Genomic DNA, 18,081 nt, shown 5'->3' on the forward strand with positions numbered 1-18,081 from the left:
AGTTGTCACCTCAAACTACAATTTTTCCATTATGACTTCTGAGAAGGCTTCACAAATCATGGGGATTGCTTGGACTCAAGTCAAGTCAAGTCAAGTCTATTTGTCACATACACATACGAGATGTGCAGTGAAATGAAAGTGGCAATGCTCGCGGACTTTTGTGCAAAACAACCAAACAACTATAAACACAATCATAACACACATATTCTTTTACATAATAAATAATGGAAGGAAAAACGTTCAGTAGAGTTAGTCCCTGGTGAGATAGGCGTTTACAGTCCGAATGGCCTCTGGGAAGAAACTCCTTCTCAACCTCTCCGTTCTCACCGTATGGCAACGGAGGTGTTTGCCTGACCGTAGCAGCTGGAACAGTCCGTTGCAGGGGTGGAAGGGGTCTCTCATGATATTGTTGGCTCTGGAGTTGCACCTCCTGATGTATAGTACCTGCAGGGGGGCAAGTGAAGTTCCCATAGTGCGTTCGGCCGAACGCACTACTCTCTGCAGAGCCTTCTTGTCCTTGGCAGAGCAATTCCCAAACCAGATGGTAATGTTCCCGGACAAGATGCTTTCCACCGCCGCTGCGTAGAAGCACTGGAGGATCCTCGGAGACACTCTGAACTTCCTCAATTGCCTGAGGTGGTAAAGGCGCTGCCTTGCCTTACTCATGAGTGCTGAGGCTTGTGATGCCCATGTCATATCCTCGGAGATGTGGACTCCCAGATATTTAAAACTCATGTCCTCATTTACGGTACTCCAACTCCATTTAAATCAATATGCCATCAAGTTAAATGACATGGATAAGTTGTAGTATCAGTGACTTCAGGGGCCACTGTTTAAGAATAAGGAGTAAGCCATTTAGAACGGAGACGAGGAAACACTTTTTCTCACAGAGAGTGGTGAGTCTGTGGAATTCTCTGCCTCAGAGGGCGGTGGAGGCAGGTTCTCTGGATGCTTTCAAGAGAGAGCTAGATAGGGCTCTTAAAGATAGCGGAGTCAGGGGATATGGGGAGAGGGCAGGAACGGGGTACTGATTGGGGATGATCAGCCATGATCACAGTGAATGGTGGTGCTGGCTCGAAGGCCTACTCCTGCACCTACTGTCTATTGACTTGAAACCAAGGCCATGAATGTGTTTTGCACTCATCTGTTCAAAGCCTTCTTAAGGTGACTCATCAAAAGGTGAATTTGATGGAATCTTTTGAAAGAACATACAAATTCTACCTTGTGCATATCCTTTAACCTTGGCGGAAGATTGTCTCGTATTCTCCTCATGGCCTGAAGTGGTGGCTCATTGAAGTACGGCGGCTCCCCATCCACCATTTCTATCACCATCACACCGAGAGACCATATGTCCACCTGAAAGACAGTAATGTCCTTTCATTCATGCAAATACTCCAACACAATGATTACTGCACTAATGCATAATGCAGTAAGATTATAGCCTGAAACATAGTCGCTGAAGTTAGGATGGAATGTAGGATTCAACAATTTCTTGTGCAAATGGGCTCAAAAGACTGAAGGACATTTCATTACAATTTTATAATTCAGAGAGTAGCAACATGCATTTTGGCTGGAAAGCTGCTGAACCTGAGTTGAGAAGAATGAAGGGGGGGGGGGGGATCTCCTTGAAACATACACATTAGTGAAAGGCTTGGATAGAATGTGTAAGAAGGAACTGAGATGCTGGTTTAAATTAAAGATAGACACAAAAAGCTGGAGTAACTCAGCGGGACAGGCAGCATCTCTGTAGAGAAGGAATGGGTGACGTTTCGGGTCGAGACCCTTCTTCAGACTGGTTAGGGAGAAGGGAAACGAGAGGTATAGACGGTGATGTGGAGAGATAAAGAACAACGAATGAAAGATATGCAACAACAAAAAAAATGATGATAAAGGAAACAGGCCATTGTAAGCTGTTTGTAGGGTGAAAATGAGAATGTGGAGAGGAAGTTTCCACTAGTGGGGGAGTCTAGGACTAGAGGTCATAGTCTCAAAATTAAAGGACATTCTTTTAGGAAGGAGATGAGAAATTTCTTTAGTCACAGGGTGGTGAATCTGTGGAATTCTTTGCCACAGAAGGCTGTGGAGGCCAAATCAGTGGATATTTTTAAGGCAGAGATAGATAGATTCTTAATTAGTACGGGTATCAGAGGATATGGAGAGAAGGCAGGAGAATGGGTTTAGGAGGGAGAGATAGATCAGCTATGATTGAATGGCGGAGTAGACGAATGGCTGAATGGCCTAATTCTACTCCTATTCCTTATGACCTTATGAACAACAACATATGGTCTTGTCCTTACTTCGGTTCCATACGGTAATCTAGAGATGACCTCTGGTGCCATCCAGTATGGTGTGCCAACTAGTGACTTCCGCCTGGGGACTTCTTTTGACACTTGGGCGCAAAACCCAAAATCCGACAATTTAATCTAAAAAAGATAAAAAGCAATCTAGTTGAATCACTTTGCTGCATTTAAAAAGAAGAAATGAACAAATTAAATTGACAGATGTGGTTCACTTGGGGCAGTTTATCTCGGCAACATGTTCGACACAACCGAAGATAGACACAAAAAGCTGGAGTAAATCAGTGGATTAGGCAGCATCTCCGAAGAAAAGGAGTGGGCGAAATTTCGGGTCGAGACCCTTCTTCAAAGGTCACCCATTCCGTTTCTCCAGAGATGCTGCCTGACCTGCTGAGTTACATAGAAAATAGGTGCAGGAGGCCATTTGGCCCTTCGATTACCCTCGCATTTTGCGTCTATCTTCGGTGTAAATCAGCACCCGCAGTTCTTTCCCACGTATTTTGTGAGCCGAAGGGCCTGTCCCTGTCCTGTGCCATACGGTTCTGTATTCTTTGGATGTTTATCCCTTTATCTCCATTAACTTAAAATTGGAGACAAGTTGAAACACAACTATTGGGGGAGCAAAAAAAATAACTTCTTGTTGATTATTAAAGATTCAAATTATATTAATATTAATCAGAATCCAATTAAGATATACAACCACAAATCTGGATTGTAGGAAGTAACTATAGTGCTTACCCTTCCATCACTAGTGAGAAGTATGGAGTCACTCTTGATATCCCTATGGATAACACCTTGAGAATGTAGATATGCTAGAGCTTTCAAAACAGATAAGCAAACAGTTGCTATTTGTTCTTCATTCATTCTGCAATTGGAAAAAAAAACATGATCACAACTACTTTATCCCATGTCAAAAGATTTTTCTGTCTCCAGGCTGATTGCTGATGTTTTCATTACCTGTTTCATAGACTTATTGTATGCTCTTCAAAGAAACTCTAACCTCTGTACTAACCCTCTGCACATAATGTTTTTTGCTTTCTGTTTTTTGTTAATGACAATCTAAACGTTTTGATAAGTGTTTCACCTCATCATGTGCTCCACTAAAAAAGTTGCATAGTGGCGACTCTTAAAAAGTTATAAACTAGATTTTCACATTTTAAATACAGAATGATACAGTGTGGAAACACACTCTTCGGCCCAACTTGCCCACGCCGGTCAACATGTCCCAGCTACGCTAGTCCCACTTGCCCGCGTTTGGTTCATAACCCTCCAAACCTGCCCTATCTGTCCAAACCTGGGGAGAAGGCAGGAATGGGGTACTGATTGGGGACGATCAGCCATGATCATAATGAATGGCGGTGCTGGCTCGAAGGGCCGAATGGCCTCCTCCTGCACCTACTTTCTATGTTTCTATCCATGTATCTGTCTAACTGTTTCTTAAACGTTGGGATAGTCTCTGCCTCTACCTCCTCTGGCAGCTTGGTCCATACACTCACCACCCATTGTGTGAAAAAGTTACCCCTCAGATTCCTATTAAATCTTTTCCCCTTCACCTTAAACCAATGTTTTATGGTCCTCCATTCAGCTACTCCGGGCAAGATACTCTGTGCATCTTCCCAATCAGGCCCTTTAACATTTTATGCAGCTTATAGGCTGGTGATCCACCAGACTCTAGTAACAAGGAATGATTTGCCAACCGGCATCTTTTTGTGAACTAAAGAAGCACTGAGGTTAAATATACTGGTTTTGATCTTTAGATCTAGAATATTTGTCAGAAGCTCATTTCTACTGCTGATAAGGATTCAGTGATGAGCACGTTAGGAAAGTATCAAGCCACCTGAAAATGCTTTCGAATTTTGCAGCCTTGCTCGGGAAGTTACAGGGTCGTAGAGTGATACAGCGTGGAAACAGGCCCTTCAGCCCAAGTTGCCCACACCAACCAACATGCTCCACCTACACTAGTCCCACTTGCCTGCATTTGGTCCATATCCCTCTAAACCTGCCCTATCCATGTACCTGTCTAATTGTTTCTTAAACATTGCGATAGTCCCTGCCTCAACTACCTCTTCCGGCAGCTTGTTCCATGCAGCCACCTAAAGTTAAAAATGGGTAGGGCAAAAGCATATGAATATACAGGTGTAGACTGGTGAATTTCAGCGTTGGGAGTTAGAAGATAGTGTCTTTCAGCTTAGGGATCTTCACTCACATATGATACGCAACTCAAATGTTCACTTACGTAAAATGCAAGTCTGAAAAATTCTCAAATGTGCAATGGGTGAAAACATTCCATTGAGTGTATAAACGCCACAAATTGCTACAACCACCAAATACAGCTGGAAGAATCTTCTGTAATCTTGCATATTACAGAATGGTTACACATAAGAATACTTTGACAATTCATCCAATGTAAATAAAAGCAGTAAATAGATTCCAAGTGATCAAAATTAATTAATCTGATTGATTGAAAGAGGCAGCATAGAAGCAGGCTCTTCGGACCATCAATTCATCCATTTCACCCTCAACAACTTTACGTTTGACTCCTCCCATTTCCTCCAAACACAAGGCGTAGCTATGGGCACACGCATGGGCCCCAGCTACGCCTGCCTCTTTGTCGGGTACGTTGAACAATCCTTGTTCAATACGTACCAGGGCCCCATCCCCGACCTCTACCTCCGTTACATTGACGACTGCTTTGGGGCCACCTCCTGCACCCACACACAACTGACTGACTTCATCCACTTCACCACCAACTTCCATCCGGCACTCCAATACACCTGGACCATTTCCGACACTTCCCTACCATTCCTTGACCTCACCATCTCCATCGCAGGGGACAGACTTCTGACCGACATACACTACAAACCCACTGACTCACATGGCTATCTGGACTACACGTCTTCCCACCCTGCCCCCTGTAAAGACTCCATCCCCTACTCCCAATTCCTCCGCCTACGCCGCATCTGTTCCCAGGATGAGACGTTCCACACCAGGGCATCGGAAATATCCTCGCTCTTCAGGGAACGGGGATTCCCCTCCTCCACCATAGATGAGGCTCGCACCAGGGTCTCTTCCATACCCCGCAACACTGCTCTCTCTCCCCATCCCCGCACTCGCAACAAGGGCAGAGTCCCCCTAGTCCTCACCTTTCACCCCACCAGCCGGCAAATACAACAATGAATCCTCCGCCATTTCCGCCACCTCCAACGTGACCCCACCACTCGCCACATCTTCCCATCTCCACCCATGTCTGCCTTCCGCAAAGACCGCTCCCTCCGCAACTCCCTTGTCAATTCTTCCCTTCTCTCCCGTACCACCCCCTCCCCGGGCACTTTCCGTTGCAACCGCAAGAAATGCAACACCTGTCCCTTCACCTCCCCCCTCGACTCCATTCAAGGACCCAAGCAGTCGTTCCAGGTGCGACAAAGGTTCACCTGTATCTCCTCCAACCTCATCTACTGCATCCGCTGCTCTAGATGTCAGCTGATTTACATCGGTGAGACTAAGCGGAGGTTGGGCGATCGTTTCGCCGAACACCTCCGCTCAGTCCGCAATAACCTACCTGAACTCCTGGTGGCTCAGCACTTCAACTCCCCCTCCCATTCCCAATCCGACCTCTCTGTCCTGGGTCTCCTCCATTGCCAGAGTGAGCAACACCGGAAATTGGAGGAACAGCACCTCATATTCCGCCTGGGTTGCTTGCGTCCGGATGGCATGAACATTGAATTCTCCCAATTTTGCTAGCCCTTGCTGTCTCCTCCCCTTCCTTAACCCTCGAGCTGTCTCCTCCCATCCCCCCGCCCTCGGGCTCCTCCTCCTCCCTTTTTCCTTCCTTCTCCCCCCCACCCCCCATCAGTCTGAAGAAGGGTTTCGGCCCGAAACGTCACCTATTTCCTTCGCTCCATAGATGCTGCTGCACCCGCTGAGTTTCTCCAGCATTTTTGTGTACCATCCATTCACACTTGCTCTGTGTTATCCCACTTTCTCATCCACTCCCTGCAAACCAAGGGCAATTTACAGCGGCCAGTTAACCTACAAACCTGCACGTCTTTGGGATGTGGGAGGAAACCGGAGCACCCGGAGGAAACACACAGTCACATGGAGAATGTGCAAACTCCACACAGACTGCCAAGACTACTTGCGGAGTTTAAAGCACATATCACTGGCAGCTTCTTTGAAAAGGGCACCTGATTGGCCTTTTGCAACACGTGACCCAAGTTGGTCAAGGAAAATTGGCTTGTGCATGAATCATCCTCCATAATTTCAAGCATGAGTTAGGAGCAATGTGATAGGCAAAGGTGATTCCTTCTTACTCCACATGACCCCAGTAGTAAATTTACTCTCCTCCCTTGAAATAAACCCGACCAAAACCGTAACCTAACTGATGGTAGTTATAGATTCAATTACAACTTTGCAAAGGGAATCAGATAAATACCTTGAGAAGGTCTTACAGAGATACGTGGAAAAGAGCAAGAGTATGGAACTAAATGTTCTTCGAAGGAGCCATTAAAGACTTGATGGACCAAATGCCTTCGCTGCTGCTCTGCTTATTGTTTTGAATTCCGTGTCAATTGTCTACCGAGGTTGCCTGCTGTTGGATCAGATTGCAATTCACTGCCAGTAACACTCAAACATTTCAGTAGGTGGCTCTATTCCTGTTTAATGCCAGGTTTAAAATTAAAAAACATTTTGTGTGAATATTGGGTGCGATTAATCATGGTGTTGGGTAAAATTGAAATAAATTGGGATCGAAAAATCTTTTTTCAGGGTAAAAAATAGATCATCTTGTCATCTTTTCCAATGCATAAAAAAAGCCAAGAAATACTAATTATTAGGATTGATAATTATAGCATAAATCATGATGACAATCTCTACCATTGCGCTTGGCATGCCATGCACAAAGATTTGTTAACCTACTGGGAAATGGTTCAGTGTGTATCCTTGATCGGCCATATGGACCATGAGACCATCTGTTCGAGAAACCCACTGCGGGTAAAATGCGAGAGGAATGGGTGAAATGGAGCAATGAAACATCACAATGACAATAAAAAGACAGATGCATTAAAAACATGGAGTTTAAAAAGCTAACATAAAATAATAACAAGTGCACAACAACTGTCATTTAAATATATTTCTCGTTTTCTTTCTTGAACTACTACAATCATATTTTACATTTCATAAGTTCATAAGTGATAGGAGCAGAATTAGGACATTCGGCCCATCAAGTCTACTCCGCCATTCAATCATTGCTGATCTATCTCTCCCTCCTAATCCCATTCTCCTGCCTTCTCTCTATAGCACCGACACCCGTACTAATCATTGATGCCCAGGACAAAGGCTTAATAGGAGCCCCAACCAAGGAGCCAGTTCCTAGCAAGGTTCTACCTTCATAAATAAATTGTGAAAGACATTACAAAGATTGCCTGACCCGCTGAGTTACTCCAGGTTTTTGTGTCTATCTTCGGTTTAAACCACCATCTGCAGTTCCTTCCTACACATTTACAAAAATTATATATCACATCTGAAAATACAGCTGACATAGTAAAAAAGGTAATTTACTCTTCACACTTCCTACTGTATTAACTGCTCATCACACACTTCTCTATACATTTAAATGGTTCCACTTTCACCAAATGCTTTGAGTGTTTTTAAATATTTTGCTTTAGGATGCAGAGCTCTGAGGGATTCCAGATAACACATATTACCTTATGTAGAAACAAAAAACAAAGAAGGGTCTCGACCCGAGACATCATCTGCTCCTTTGCCCCAGAAATGTCACCTATCCTTTTTCACCAGAGATGCTGTCTGACACGCTGAGTTACTCCAGTTTTTTGTGTCTTTGTTCAAAGCACTGCAATGATGGTTTATACCAAAGATAGACACAAAGTGTTGGAGTAACTCAAGGTGTCAGGCAGCATCTCTGGTGAAAAAGGATAGGTGACATTATGGGTCGGGATCCTTCTTCAGAGGGGTGTCTAGCAGCCTGAAGAAGGGGCCCCACCTGAAATGTCATCTAACCTTTTTTTCTCCAGAGTTGCTGCCAGATCCGCTGAGTTACTCCAGCACTTATGTGTCGATTACCTTTGGTATTTTGAACTAGCATCAGCAATTCTTTGTTTCTACACCTATTCGGATCCTGTCTGACATGGGTCAAATGGCCAGGGTTTAAATGCAGTAGCATTCTGCTTAGTAACTGTTCCCCCTCCAGTTTCACATCCTCATAAATCTATCCACCCATTTATCTGCACACTGACATTCAGACAACTCATACTCTTTCAACCTACATAGGCACTGCTGACAAGTCAAACACAGCTCTTTAACAAAGTAATTTATCACATATAATTATATATAATCACATTTCATTCCTTTTCCTGCACAAGCGTGGCAGCAGCAGGACTTGACGGGGGTGGTGCATGGAGGTAAAGCTTGTTCCATGAGATCACTTTCCATGACTGCTGGCGGTGAATGGAATTGGAAGGGACAGTGGTTGGAGACACAGTGAGGACATACTGCTCGAGGTATGTGGCCTCGCCAACCTCCTCACTTCAGGTCAATTATTCCAAGTATACCTGAACTCTCCAAATCCACTTGGTTTCATCATGCACATCCTTCAATGGTAGCCCAACATGCTCTGGCCCATTACTTTTGGCTTTAACGCTGCAAACCACCCTCCTCCCCTTTCCACTCACTCCATTCCCCAGTGCTTACACCCAGCCCCACCCCAGTGTGAAACGAGTTAGCCACTCTTGGAAGAAGAGTAAAGAGGACTCAGCGGGCTGTAGGGACTGTTTCTATACTGTAACTCTAAAGTCTCTCATCAACTTCTACAGTTGCACTTGCAACTTCTACAGCTACTTGGTTTGGCTACAGCTCTGTCCACGATGGCAGGAAGTTGCAGAGAACTGTGGAGGTAGCCCAGTTCATCACGCAGACTAGTCTCTCTGCCAACTCCAACTACACCACGCTGCCTCGGGAAAGCAGACAACATAATCAAGGATCATTTTCATCCAAGTCATTCCCTCTTATTTATTTATTTTTTAGTTTTAGAGATACAGCGTGGAAACAGGCCCTTCGGCCCACCGAGTCCGCTCCGAACAGCGATCCCCGCACATTAACACAATCCTACACGCACTCGGGACAAATTATACTTATACCAAGCCAATTTACCGACAAACCTGTACGTCTTTGGAGTGTGGGAGGAAACCGAAGATCTCGGATAAACCACACGCAGGTCATGGGGAGAATCCACAAACTCCGTACAGACAGCACCCGTAGTCGGGATCGAACACGGGTCTCCGGTGCTGCAAGCACAGTAAGCCAGCAACTCTACCGCTGCGCCACCGTACCGTCCTCTTTTCCCCTCTCCCGTCAGGAATAAGACACAGAAGCTTCAGATTTAGGAACAGCTTCTTCCTCGCTGTTATCAGACTTCCATGAAACTACGATATAGTTCTGATCTCCCAAGCAACCTCATTGCAGTCCTTACACTTTTTTTTAATCTGCACTTTTTCTACAGCAGTAAATTCATAAGTTCTCGGATCAGAATTAGGCCATTCGGCCCATCAAGTCTACTCCGCCATTCAATCATGGCTGATCTATCTTTCCCTCTCAACACCATTCTCCTGCCTTCTCCCCTTAACCTGACACCCGTACTAATCAAGAATCTGTCAATCTCCGCCGTAAAAATACCCAATGACTTTACCTCCACAGCCGTCTGTGGCAATGAATTCCATGCTATACTACTGTGTTATTGTCTGCACATTGGTATGTTGTGCTTTGCATTACCTGTCATACTTGTGGATGGCTTGATAGACCTCATGTACAGTATAATATGGTTTGACTGGAATGTAGGCAAACTAAGCTTCTCATGGTATGAAAATGTACAACTCCTCCCCCTTCTGTCGTGGGGTGGACTGACTCTCACTTTCGCCCCCCCCAAAATTTTTGCACATCCCCAATCTTTTCCACTCGTCACTTTTATTTAATGTTTCATGTATCTTGCGTTTTATGACTGTTGGCAGATCAATTTCCCTCCTGGGATAAATAAAGTTCTATCATATCACATCGTATATCTTGGTACACGACAATAATAAACCAAAGATAGACACAAAAAGCCAAAGTAATTCAGCAGGTCAGTCGGCATCTCTGATGGAGAAAAGAGGTGACCTTTTGCGTCATTAGTCCAGCTTTATATGTCCATCTTCGATTTAAATCAGCATCTGTAGTTCCTTCCTACACCTAATAATAAACCAAAACCACTCCAGGGGCCTGGCCTCCAAAATTCCTTGCCTGTGACCCAGTAATCACCTGGCCAGCAAGATAGGCCCCTTGCATCTGACCCAGTTAAGCTCAAGTGAGGGCAAATCATGAATGAATTCTGGAAATGAGCGGCATAGTGACACAGCTGGGAGAGATGCTTCCTCACTGCGCCGGACACCCGGGTTCGATCCTAACTGTGCTGTCTGTACGGAGTTTGTACGTTCTCCCTGTGACCACGTGGGTTTTCTCTGGGTGATCTGGTTTCCTCCCACACTCCAAAGATGTGCAGGTTTGTAGGTTTATTGTAAATTGTTCCTAGCGTGTAGGATAGTGCTAGTGCATGGGGTAATCGCTTCTCGGCACTGACTGGGTGGGCTGAAGGGCCTGTATCCACGCTACGTCTCTGAAGTCCACTACAGAGTTGTATGGGGTTACATACTGGAGACATGACATTCCAGTACTTTTTCTGCAAGCACATTCTTTTCATTTTAAGCTTCTGATAATCTTTTACAATCTTCATGACAATGACACATGCGATTATTGTACCAAGTATAACTGATCAATGGTGTTTTATCATTAATGTTTTATTATTATTAATGTTTAGTGTTTTCTGAGTCATTCGTAACTGTCACTGTATGTCATGTTGTTACTTGTGGGCGGAGCACCAAGGCAAATTCCTTGTATGTGAATACTTGGCCAATAAACTTACTTACTTACCATAGAGAAAGCATAATTTCAATGTACTTTACTCAAGTCTACCCAGTAAATAGATGAATGAAAGAAACATTATTGGAACTGCAGCATTATGTGCAGGTTCATCTGGCCTTTATGGAACAAATCAATAAAATTAATTTTGTAGGGCTCAAATTGTACATTTAATTAACTAGTTAATTAATTTTTCCATTAAATATAATCAAAGCAATATAGTTGGTAGATCGGAAAATTGATTGTTACAATAGTTTTGTTGAAAAACAATATTTAGAGAATTGAAAGCAAACCTTGTATGTGTAACAATATCTGTCAAAGCGCCACCTTCCAGGAACTCCATAACTACCCACAGTTCGTCTCCAACCAGGTAACTGTTGTACATGTCCACCACGTTTTCATGGTGGTAATCGCGCATTATGACAACCTTCAGATTTAAAACAAAAATATATACATTAGGAAGTCATAGATCTCTGAAGCAAAACATAAAAGACAGGACACAAATTGCTATGTTTTACATTTATATACTCTTTCTAAATTCATAGCGATAGTTCCCATAGGATTAAAAACATCATCCTGAATAAAGAACGTGGTGGTACATTAGTAGGACAGCCATTGACAACTCTGTAGGCATTCTCCAGCCTTGAAGCTCTGCTAAATCTAGAATTGAGGGACAAAAATATCAAGGCTGAAGAAGGCAATCCAGACCTGGGAAAAGGGACTGATAAATATTTTGTCTGAAGAAGGGTCTCGACCCGAAACGACACCCATTCCTTCTCTCCAGAGATGCTGCCTGTCCTGCTGAGTTACACCAGCATTTTTTGTCTATCTTCGATTTAAACCAGCATCTGCAGTTCTTTCTTACTGATAAATATTTTCTTGGACTTCAAACAAGTCTATGAAAACAGTGCATGGACAGAGTGCATTATCATTCAACGTTCAAGATTTGGAATAAGAACATCTACTGAAGTAGTCTCTGTTAAAATTGAGCACAGGAATCATGTTTGGAGGTAAACAAAAACAATAATGCAAGTGAGATCCCCAGAGATTTATTGGACCAGAATTTCCTGTCAGTAGTGCTCGTCACTCATGTACAGCACGGAAGCAGGCCCTTCAGCCCAGATTCCATGCCGGCCAAGTGGCTTACGGGGCCAGTCCTGTCTGCCTGCATTTGGCCCATTGCCCTCTAAATTCTTATTGATATATTTGCCCCAAAAGTCTTTTAAAAGCCGTGATTGTATCTTCCACAATTTCTTTGGCAGCTCATTCCAGATATTTTCTGATGGAAAATATTATTCCTGATGTCCCTCTTAAATCTCTCCCATCTCACATTAAGAGAAGCCTCTGCCCTCTAGTTTCAGAATCCTCTACCCTGGGGGTAAAAAAACGGAAGTTCACTTTAAGACACAAAGTGATGGAGTAACTCAGCGGGTCAGGCAGCATCTCTGGAGAACATGGATAGTGATGTTTGACGTCGGTATTCTCTTATTCCCCCCCCCCATGATCTTGTACTCCGTAATAAGGTCACCTCTAAGGTCCCAGCCTATCTAACCTTTCCCCACAATACAAGCCCACAAGCTCAGGTAACGTCCTGATGAATCAATTCATTCAAAACACATTCATTACCTGAAAAATAAATTTATTTTGCTTCTGAATGATAGTTTAGTTTAGTTTAGAGATACAGCGTAGAAACAGGCCCTTTGGCCCACCAACCCACAATCTCTACACTAGCACTATCCTACACACGAGGGACAATTTACAATTTTACCAAAGCCAAACCTGTGCGGCTTTGGAGTGTGGGAGGAAACCGGAGTACCCAGAGAAAACCCACACAGGTCACGGGGAAAACAAACAAACTCCATACAGACAGCACCCGTAGTCAGGATCGAACCCGGGTCTCTGGCGCTGTAAGGCAGCAACTCTACGGCTGTGCCTGTGTTACTGACCTAAGCTGGTGTAAGTTCAATATGTAGACTTCGCACTGTAATTGCATGGCATCGGTTCTGCACTGTTGGATTCCATAAAGGGTTTAATATCCAAGTGAAACTGCTGTCATTTCTCAAGAAAATCAGTGCCAATACTCTTCATAACTAATTTGTAATTAAGTCATTACTTTAAATGTATACACAAAATGCTAGAATAACTCAGCGGGACAGGCAGCATCTCTGGAGAGAAGGAATAGGTGACGTTTTGGATTGAGTCCCTTCTTCAGACTGTAATTAAATGTATAATTACTTTGAATATAACATTAAAAAAAAGATTGATTTCTGTTAATTTATCACTAGATTACCCTGATGATAGCACAACGGTGCAACTTGTAGAGTCACTGTCTCAATGTCAGAGGCATGGGATCAATCCTGAGCTCGGGTGCTACCTTTGTGCAGTCTGCACGTTCTCCCCGCGCGTACATATGTTTCCTCCCACATTGCAAAGATTGCGGGTTGCTGAGTTAATCGGCAAATGTCAATTGCCCCTAGTATGCGGTTGGGTGGTGCCATCTGGGAGTAGTTATTCAAAATATGGAGAGAATGAAAACTAAGGAATGGTACAAGATTGGTATAAATGGGTGGTCAGTGGTTAGAGTGAACTTGATGGGCTGAAGGGCCTGTTTCCATGCTCTTTATCTCTGTACTTAATATTTTTTCATTCTCATTATACAATAGGATTATATATTCAGTTGCTTCCCTTTTCCATCACTGATCAAATGTTACTCAAGGGGTAATCAAGGGGTGGCACAGTGGCACAGCTGTAGAATTGTTGCCTTAGAGAGCCAGGGACCCGGGATTGATCCTGACTATGGCTGGTGTCTATACAGAGTTTGTATGTTCTGCATGTGACCGTACAGGGTGCTCCGGTTTCCTCCCACACTCCAAAGACGTACAGGTTTGTAGGTCGATTGGCTTCGGTAAAATTAGTAAATTGATCCCAGTGTGTGTAAGATAGTGTTAGTGTACGGGGATCACTGGTCGGCACGGACATGGTGGGACAAAGGGCCTGTTTCCACACTGTATCTCTAAAGTCTAAAGTCTACTGCCAGCAATGTCATGCAAATCATAAATTAGAAATATTTTAATTTAAAAAATAATTCAACAGAACTAACTCTACAGTCACTTTGTTAAATAAATGCTCACTTATACCTCTTCTAGCTTACATTCTTCTCTAGCCTCGTCTCAGTGTTTCCAAATAACATTCTCATGTTATTATACCAATTACACCAAGCCAATTAACCTACAAATAACATTCTCATGTTATTACATGTCATTATAAGATTACATGAGAACAAGACCAGAATGGATTTATATGTAATCACTTGATTTAAAATGGACATTTGGATGATGGCCTTGTCAATTTTCTCTGGTAACCATCTCATTTTTGATAATCACCATAAATCTATGTAATGTTTTCTAAATTATTTTTATTGAGGCAGATATTCCACTGATGCACAGCTTATTGGCCACGCTCATATTCTTTCTTTCAGTGTGGTGTAGAGGTCAACCTTCCCCTGGGAATCTGGCTCTTAGATCAATGGACAGGCCCATTCTGTGCTGACAGAAAGCAGCACGGCGCGGTGGCACAGCAGTAGAGTTGCTGCCTTACAGCGCCCACCGAGTCTGCACTGAATAGCGATCCCCATACATTTACAGTATCCTACACACACGAGGGACAATTTACAGTTAGACCAAGCCAATTAACCTACAAACCTGGATGTATTTGGAGTGTGGGAGGAAACCGGAGCTCCTGGAGAAAACCCAGGCAGGTCACGGGGAGAACTTACAAACTCCCTACAGACAGCACCCATAATCAGGATCGAACCCGGTTCTCTGGTGCTCTAAGGCACTAAAGGGCCTGTCCCACGAGCATGCGACTCAATGCGGCAAGCGCGACCTAACGTGGTCGCTTGAGCCATACGGCCTCGTGGGGCCGGGCCCACTTCGATCGCCGGAGCCGTATGGAGTTGCCGGCCCGCAGCCGCCTCGACGCCGTACGCAGCGTCTTGATGCCGTACGTCACGTGCGGACGTCCCGCGGACTTCACGTCACTCACTTGACCTCCGCGTGGCCCCCGCTTCCGGTTTGGTCGCGCTTGCCGCATGCAGGCGCATGCTGGTGGGAACGGCCCTGTACGGGGATCACTCGACCTCCGCGCGACCCCGCTTCAGGTTTGGTCGCGCTTGCCGCATGCAGGTCCTTAACTCTACAGCTGCAGCCAGTGTTTTATAGCTGACTGCAATATTTAGGACATAATGTTTACTTTGTATGTTTACTTTTACATTCCACTGCTCTCATAATAAACCACAAATATCATGTAAAATGCTCTCAAAATCACCAACTTTTCCTGCTGGCCATAAAGGAAATTAGGAAGCTATCTTCCTAATTTACCAAGTTGTGTTTTCCCACTGGAGACTAAGGTGTTTAAAAACGGCAACGTAATGGATCCCAAAATGATCCTTGAGAAGCACTAATTTTAAGGCTTTTCAAAATTAAAAACCAATGCCTCAAAGAGATCAAAAAATTAGTTGATACCAAACTCAAGAGGGAGGGATTAGAACAGTTAAACCGCTGAGTTAGGTTTTGAGAAAGCTGGTTAAAGGTGCAGGATGAAGGGGAGGCACTTAGTTAGGGAGAGCATTTAATGGAATTGAAGACTACCATTGCTAGTCGTTCAGCTAAAGGAATGGTGGTGTATAACGGGCAGATGACCAAGGGACAGGGATACATGACTCATGGAGTTTGCATTAAGAAGGTCGGAGAAAATGACAGAATTGAAGCAAAACATCGCAGTAACAACAAACCTAATCCCCTTCCTAAAAATAAATGCTCTTTTCTAGATTAACAATCAGGGTGTCAGTTTAGAAGGCTACAGAATAGACAGGAAGGATGATGAGAATGCTGGAGGGTTTTTGCGGGGTGGGGAGGGAATGTCCAGATAAATTCATCATAAAATATCAATAAATTGATTTCTGCAGTGGAACATTGTTTAGTGTAGGAAGGAACCCATTCCTTCTCTCCAGGGATGCTGCCTGTCCTGCTGAGTTACTCGAGCATTTTGTGTATAGACAAAAATGCTGGAGAAACTCAGCGGGTGAAGCAGCATCTAAGGAGCGAAGGAATAGGTGACGTTTCAAAATCTCCAGCATTTTGTGTCTACCTGTGGAACATTGTTTGGCTAGTTTATGCTAAGACTGCCAAAAAGAACAGCTGCAGCATCAATTTGTCACTGCTATCTGTGCAGGAAAGAACTGCAGATGCTGGTTTACACTGAAGACAGACATAAAATGCTGGAGTAACTCTGGATAAAAGGAATGGGTGACGTTTTGGGTCGAAACCATCTGAAGAAGGGTCTCGACCCGAGACGTCACCCATTCCTTCTATCCAGAGATGCTGCCTGTCCCGCTGAGTTACTCCAGCATTTTGAGTCCGTGCTATCTGGTGTTCAGGTGAGGATTACAGAGTGTCCAACACCTGAGATTGCATTGTATTTAGGGGCCAATTTAGAAGATTATCAGTTTATCACTGAGAAGTTAGACTTTTGAAGGAGAAATAACCCCCTGCCTGAAATTGAAAATAATATTTTTCATTGATTGATCCTATCTGATCAGAAACAAACTTTCTTAATAAATACCTCCATTCCTCTCTAAAGTAGTATAATAATTCCTGCCTATAATATCAGAACTGTGGTTAAGAAACATGTTGGGATATTACTGTGTGTGAGAGTTGGAAAGAAAGCTCAGAGTTTTTTCCATTTTATGTCTGACTTCTTATGTCTGACTTCTCTTCTTTAGTGTATCCAAGCTGTACCCCAAAATATTCTACGCAAAAATCTGCGTTTGTTACCAAAATAAAGTGCGGCAAATACAAAGGAGTTCTGAACAACCAACAAATAGAGAAGTTAAAACTCCTGAGGAATTTAATTGAGAGTAGTTTTAATTTGCTTTGGAAGTTTAACAATCAAAGGAAAAGACCAGGACAACCTTCACCTATGAAGTGCTCTGCATGGTTAGCTTTTGATTGCAAATTTTAAAGAACTAATCAGAAACACACTACAACCCTTTCAATTTGCATTAACAGATCTTTGGAAATTAAGAATGGGATTAAGAATGGGAATACTCTATAGAGTAAACACCCAAATCATGTCCACAACACCTAACCTGTATTTCTGTATGCGAGAAACAGCTGGAACTAGCTTGTATACCTCAGCATGCATCTTTCTCCATAATATATAAAGAATATAATATATATTCATAATATATTAACATAATTTAATTATATAATAATGACGTATTACATTTTATAATATAATTTATAAAATATATTTCACAATAGATTAATATATAATATTTTATAAAATATTACTATAATATATTTATTATATGCATTGTATGCAATACAAGTATCCAGAGATGCTGCCTGTCCCGCTGAGTTACTCCAGTATTTTGTGTCTACCTTCGATTTAAACCAGCATCTGCAGTTCTTTCCTACGCAAGTATATATTATATTCTTTATATTTATTATATACATTATATATAGTGTACTATATTTCATATAATATATATTCTATTATATATTGTGATATAAAATAACATTATATTTTACAATACATAAATATATATATCTATATTTATGTATTATTCAATATAATATTCGATTATGTATATTATGTTATATATATAATAGATTATACAATATAATAGATATTATAATATATTTACTATATAAATACTTATATATAATACAGATCAGGCAAATAGTCAGATGCTATCACAGAGAGCTAACTAGATCTGCTCATTGGGTCAGTATCAATTTGGGTATTATTTTACATCAAG

At 42.9% G+C, this 18,081-nt stretch overlaps 1 protein-coding gene across 5 annotated transcripts in view; it reads right to left on the reverse strand.

Moving 5' to 3' along the window:
• The window catches only part of pak5 (p21 (RAC1) activated kinase 5), a 161,457-nt gene that overhangs the window by 4,771 nt on the left and 138,605 nt on the right, over positions 1-18,081 (reverse strand). For all 5 annotated transcript variants that reach the window (XM_033026239.1, XM_033026242.1, XM_033026240.1 and 2 more), the window contains 4 exons: positions 11,552-11,685; positions 3,036-3,162; positions 2,298-2,423; positions 1,222-1,356 (listed from right to left, as the gene is read on the reverse strand). In XM_033026239.1, coding sequence (XP_032882130.1) covers positions 1,222-1,356; positions 2,298-2,423; positions 3,036-3,162; positions 11,552-11,685 — 522 coding nt within the window. The remainder of the gene's footprint in view (positions 1-1,221; positions 1,357-2,297; positions 2,424-3,035; positions 3,163-11,551; positions 11,686-18,081) is intronic.

The sequence above is a fragment of the Amblyraja radiata genome, chromosome 8 (genome assembly GCF_010909765.2).
Source record: "Amblyraja radiata isolate CabotCenter1 chromosome 8, sAmbRad1.1.pri, whole genome shotgun sequence".
NCBI classification, from domain to species: Eukaryota; Metazoa; Chordata; class Chondrichthyes; order Rajiformes; family Rajidae; genus Amblyraja; species Amblyraja radiata.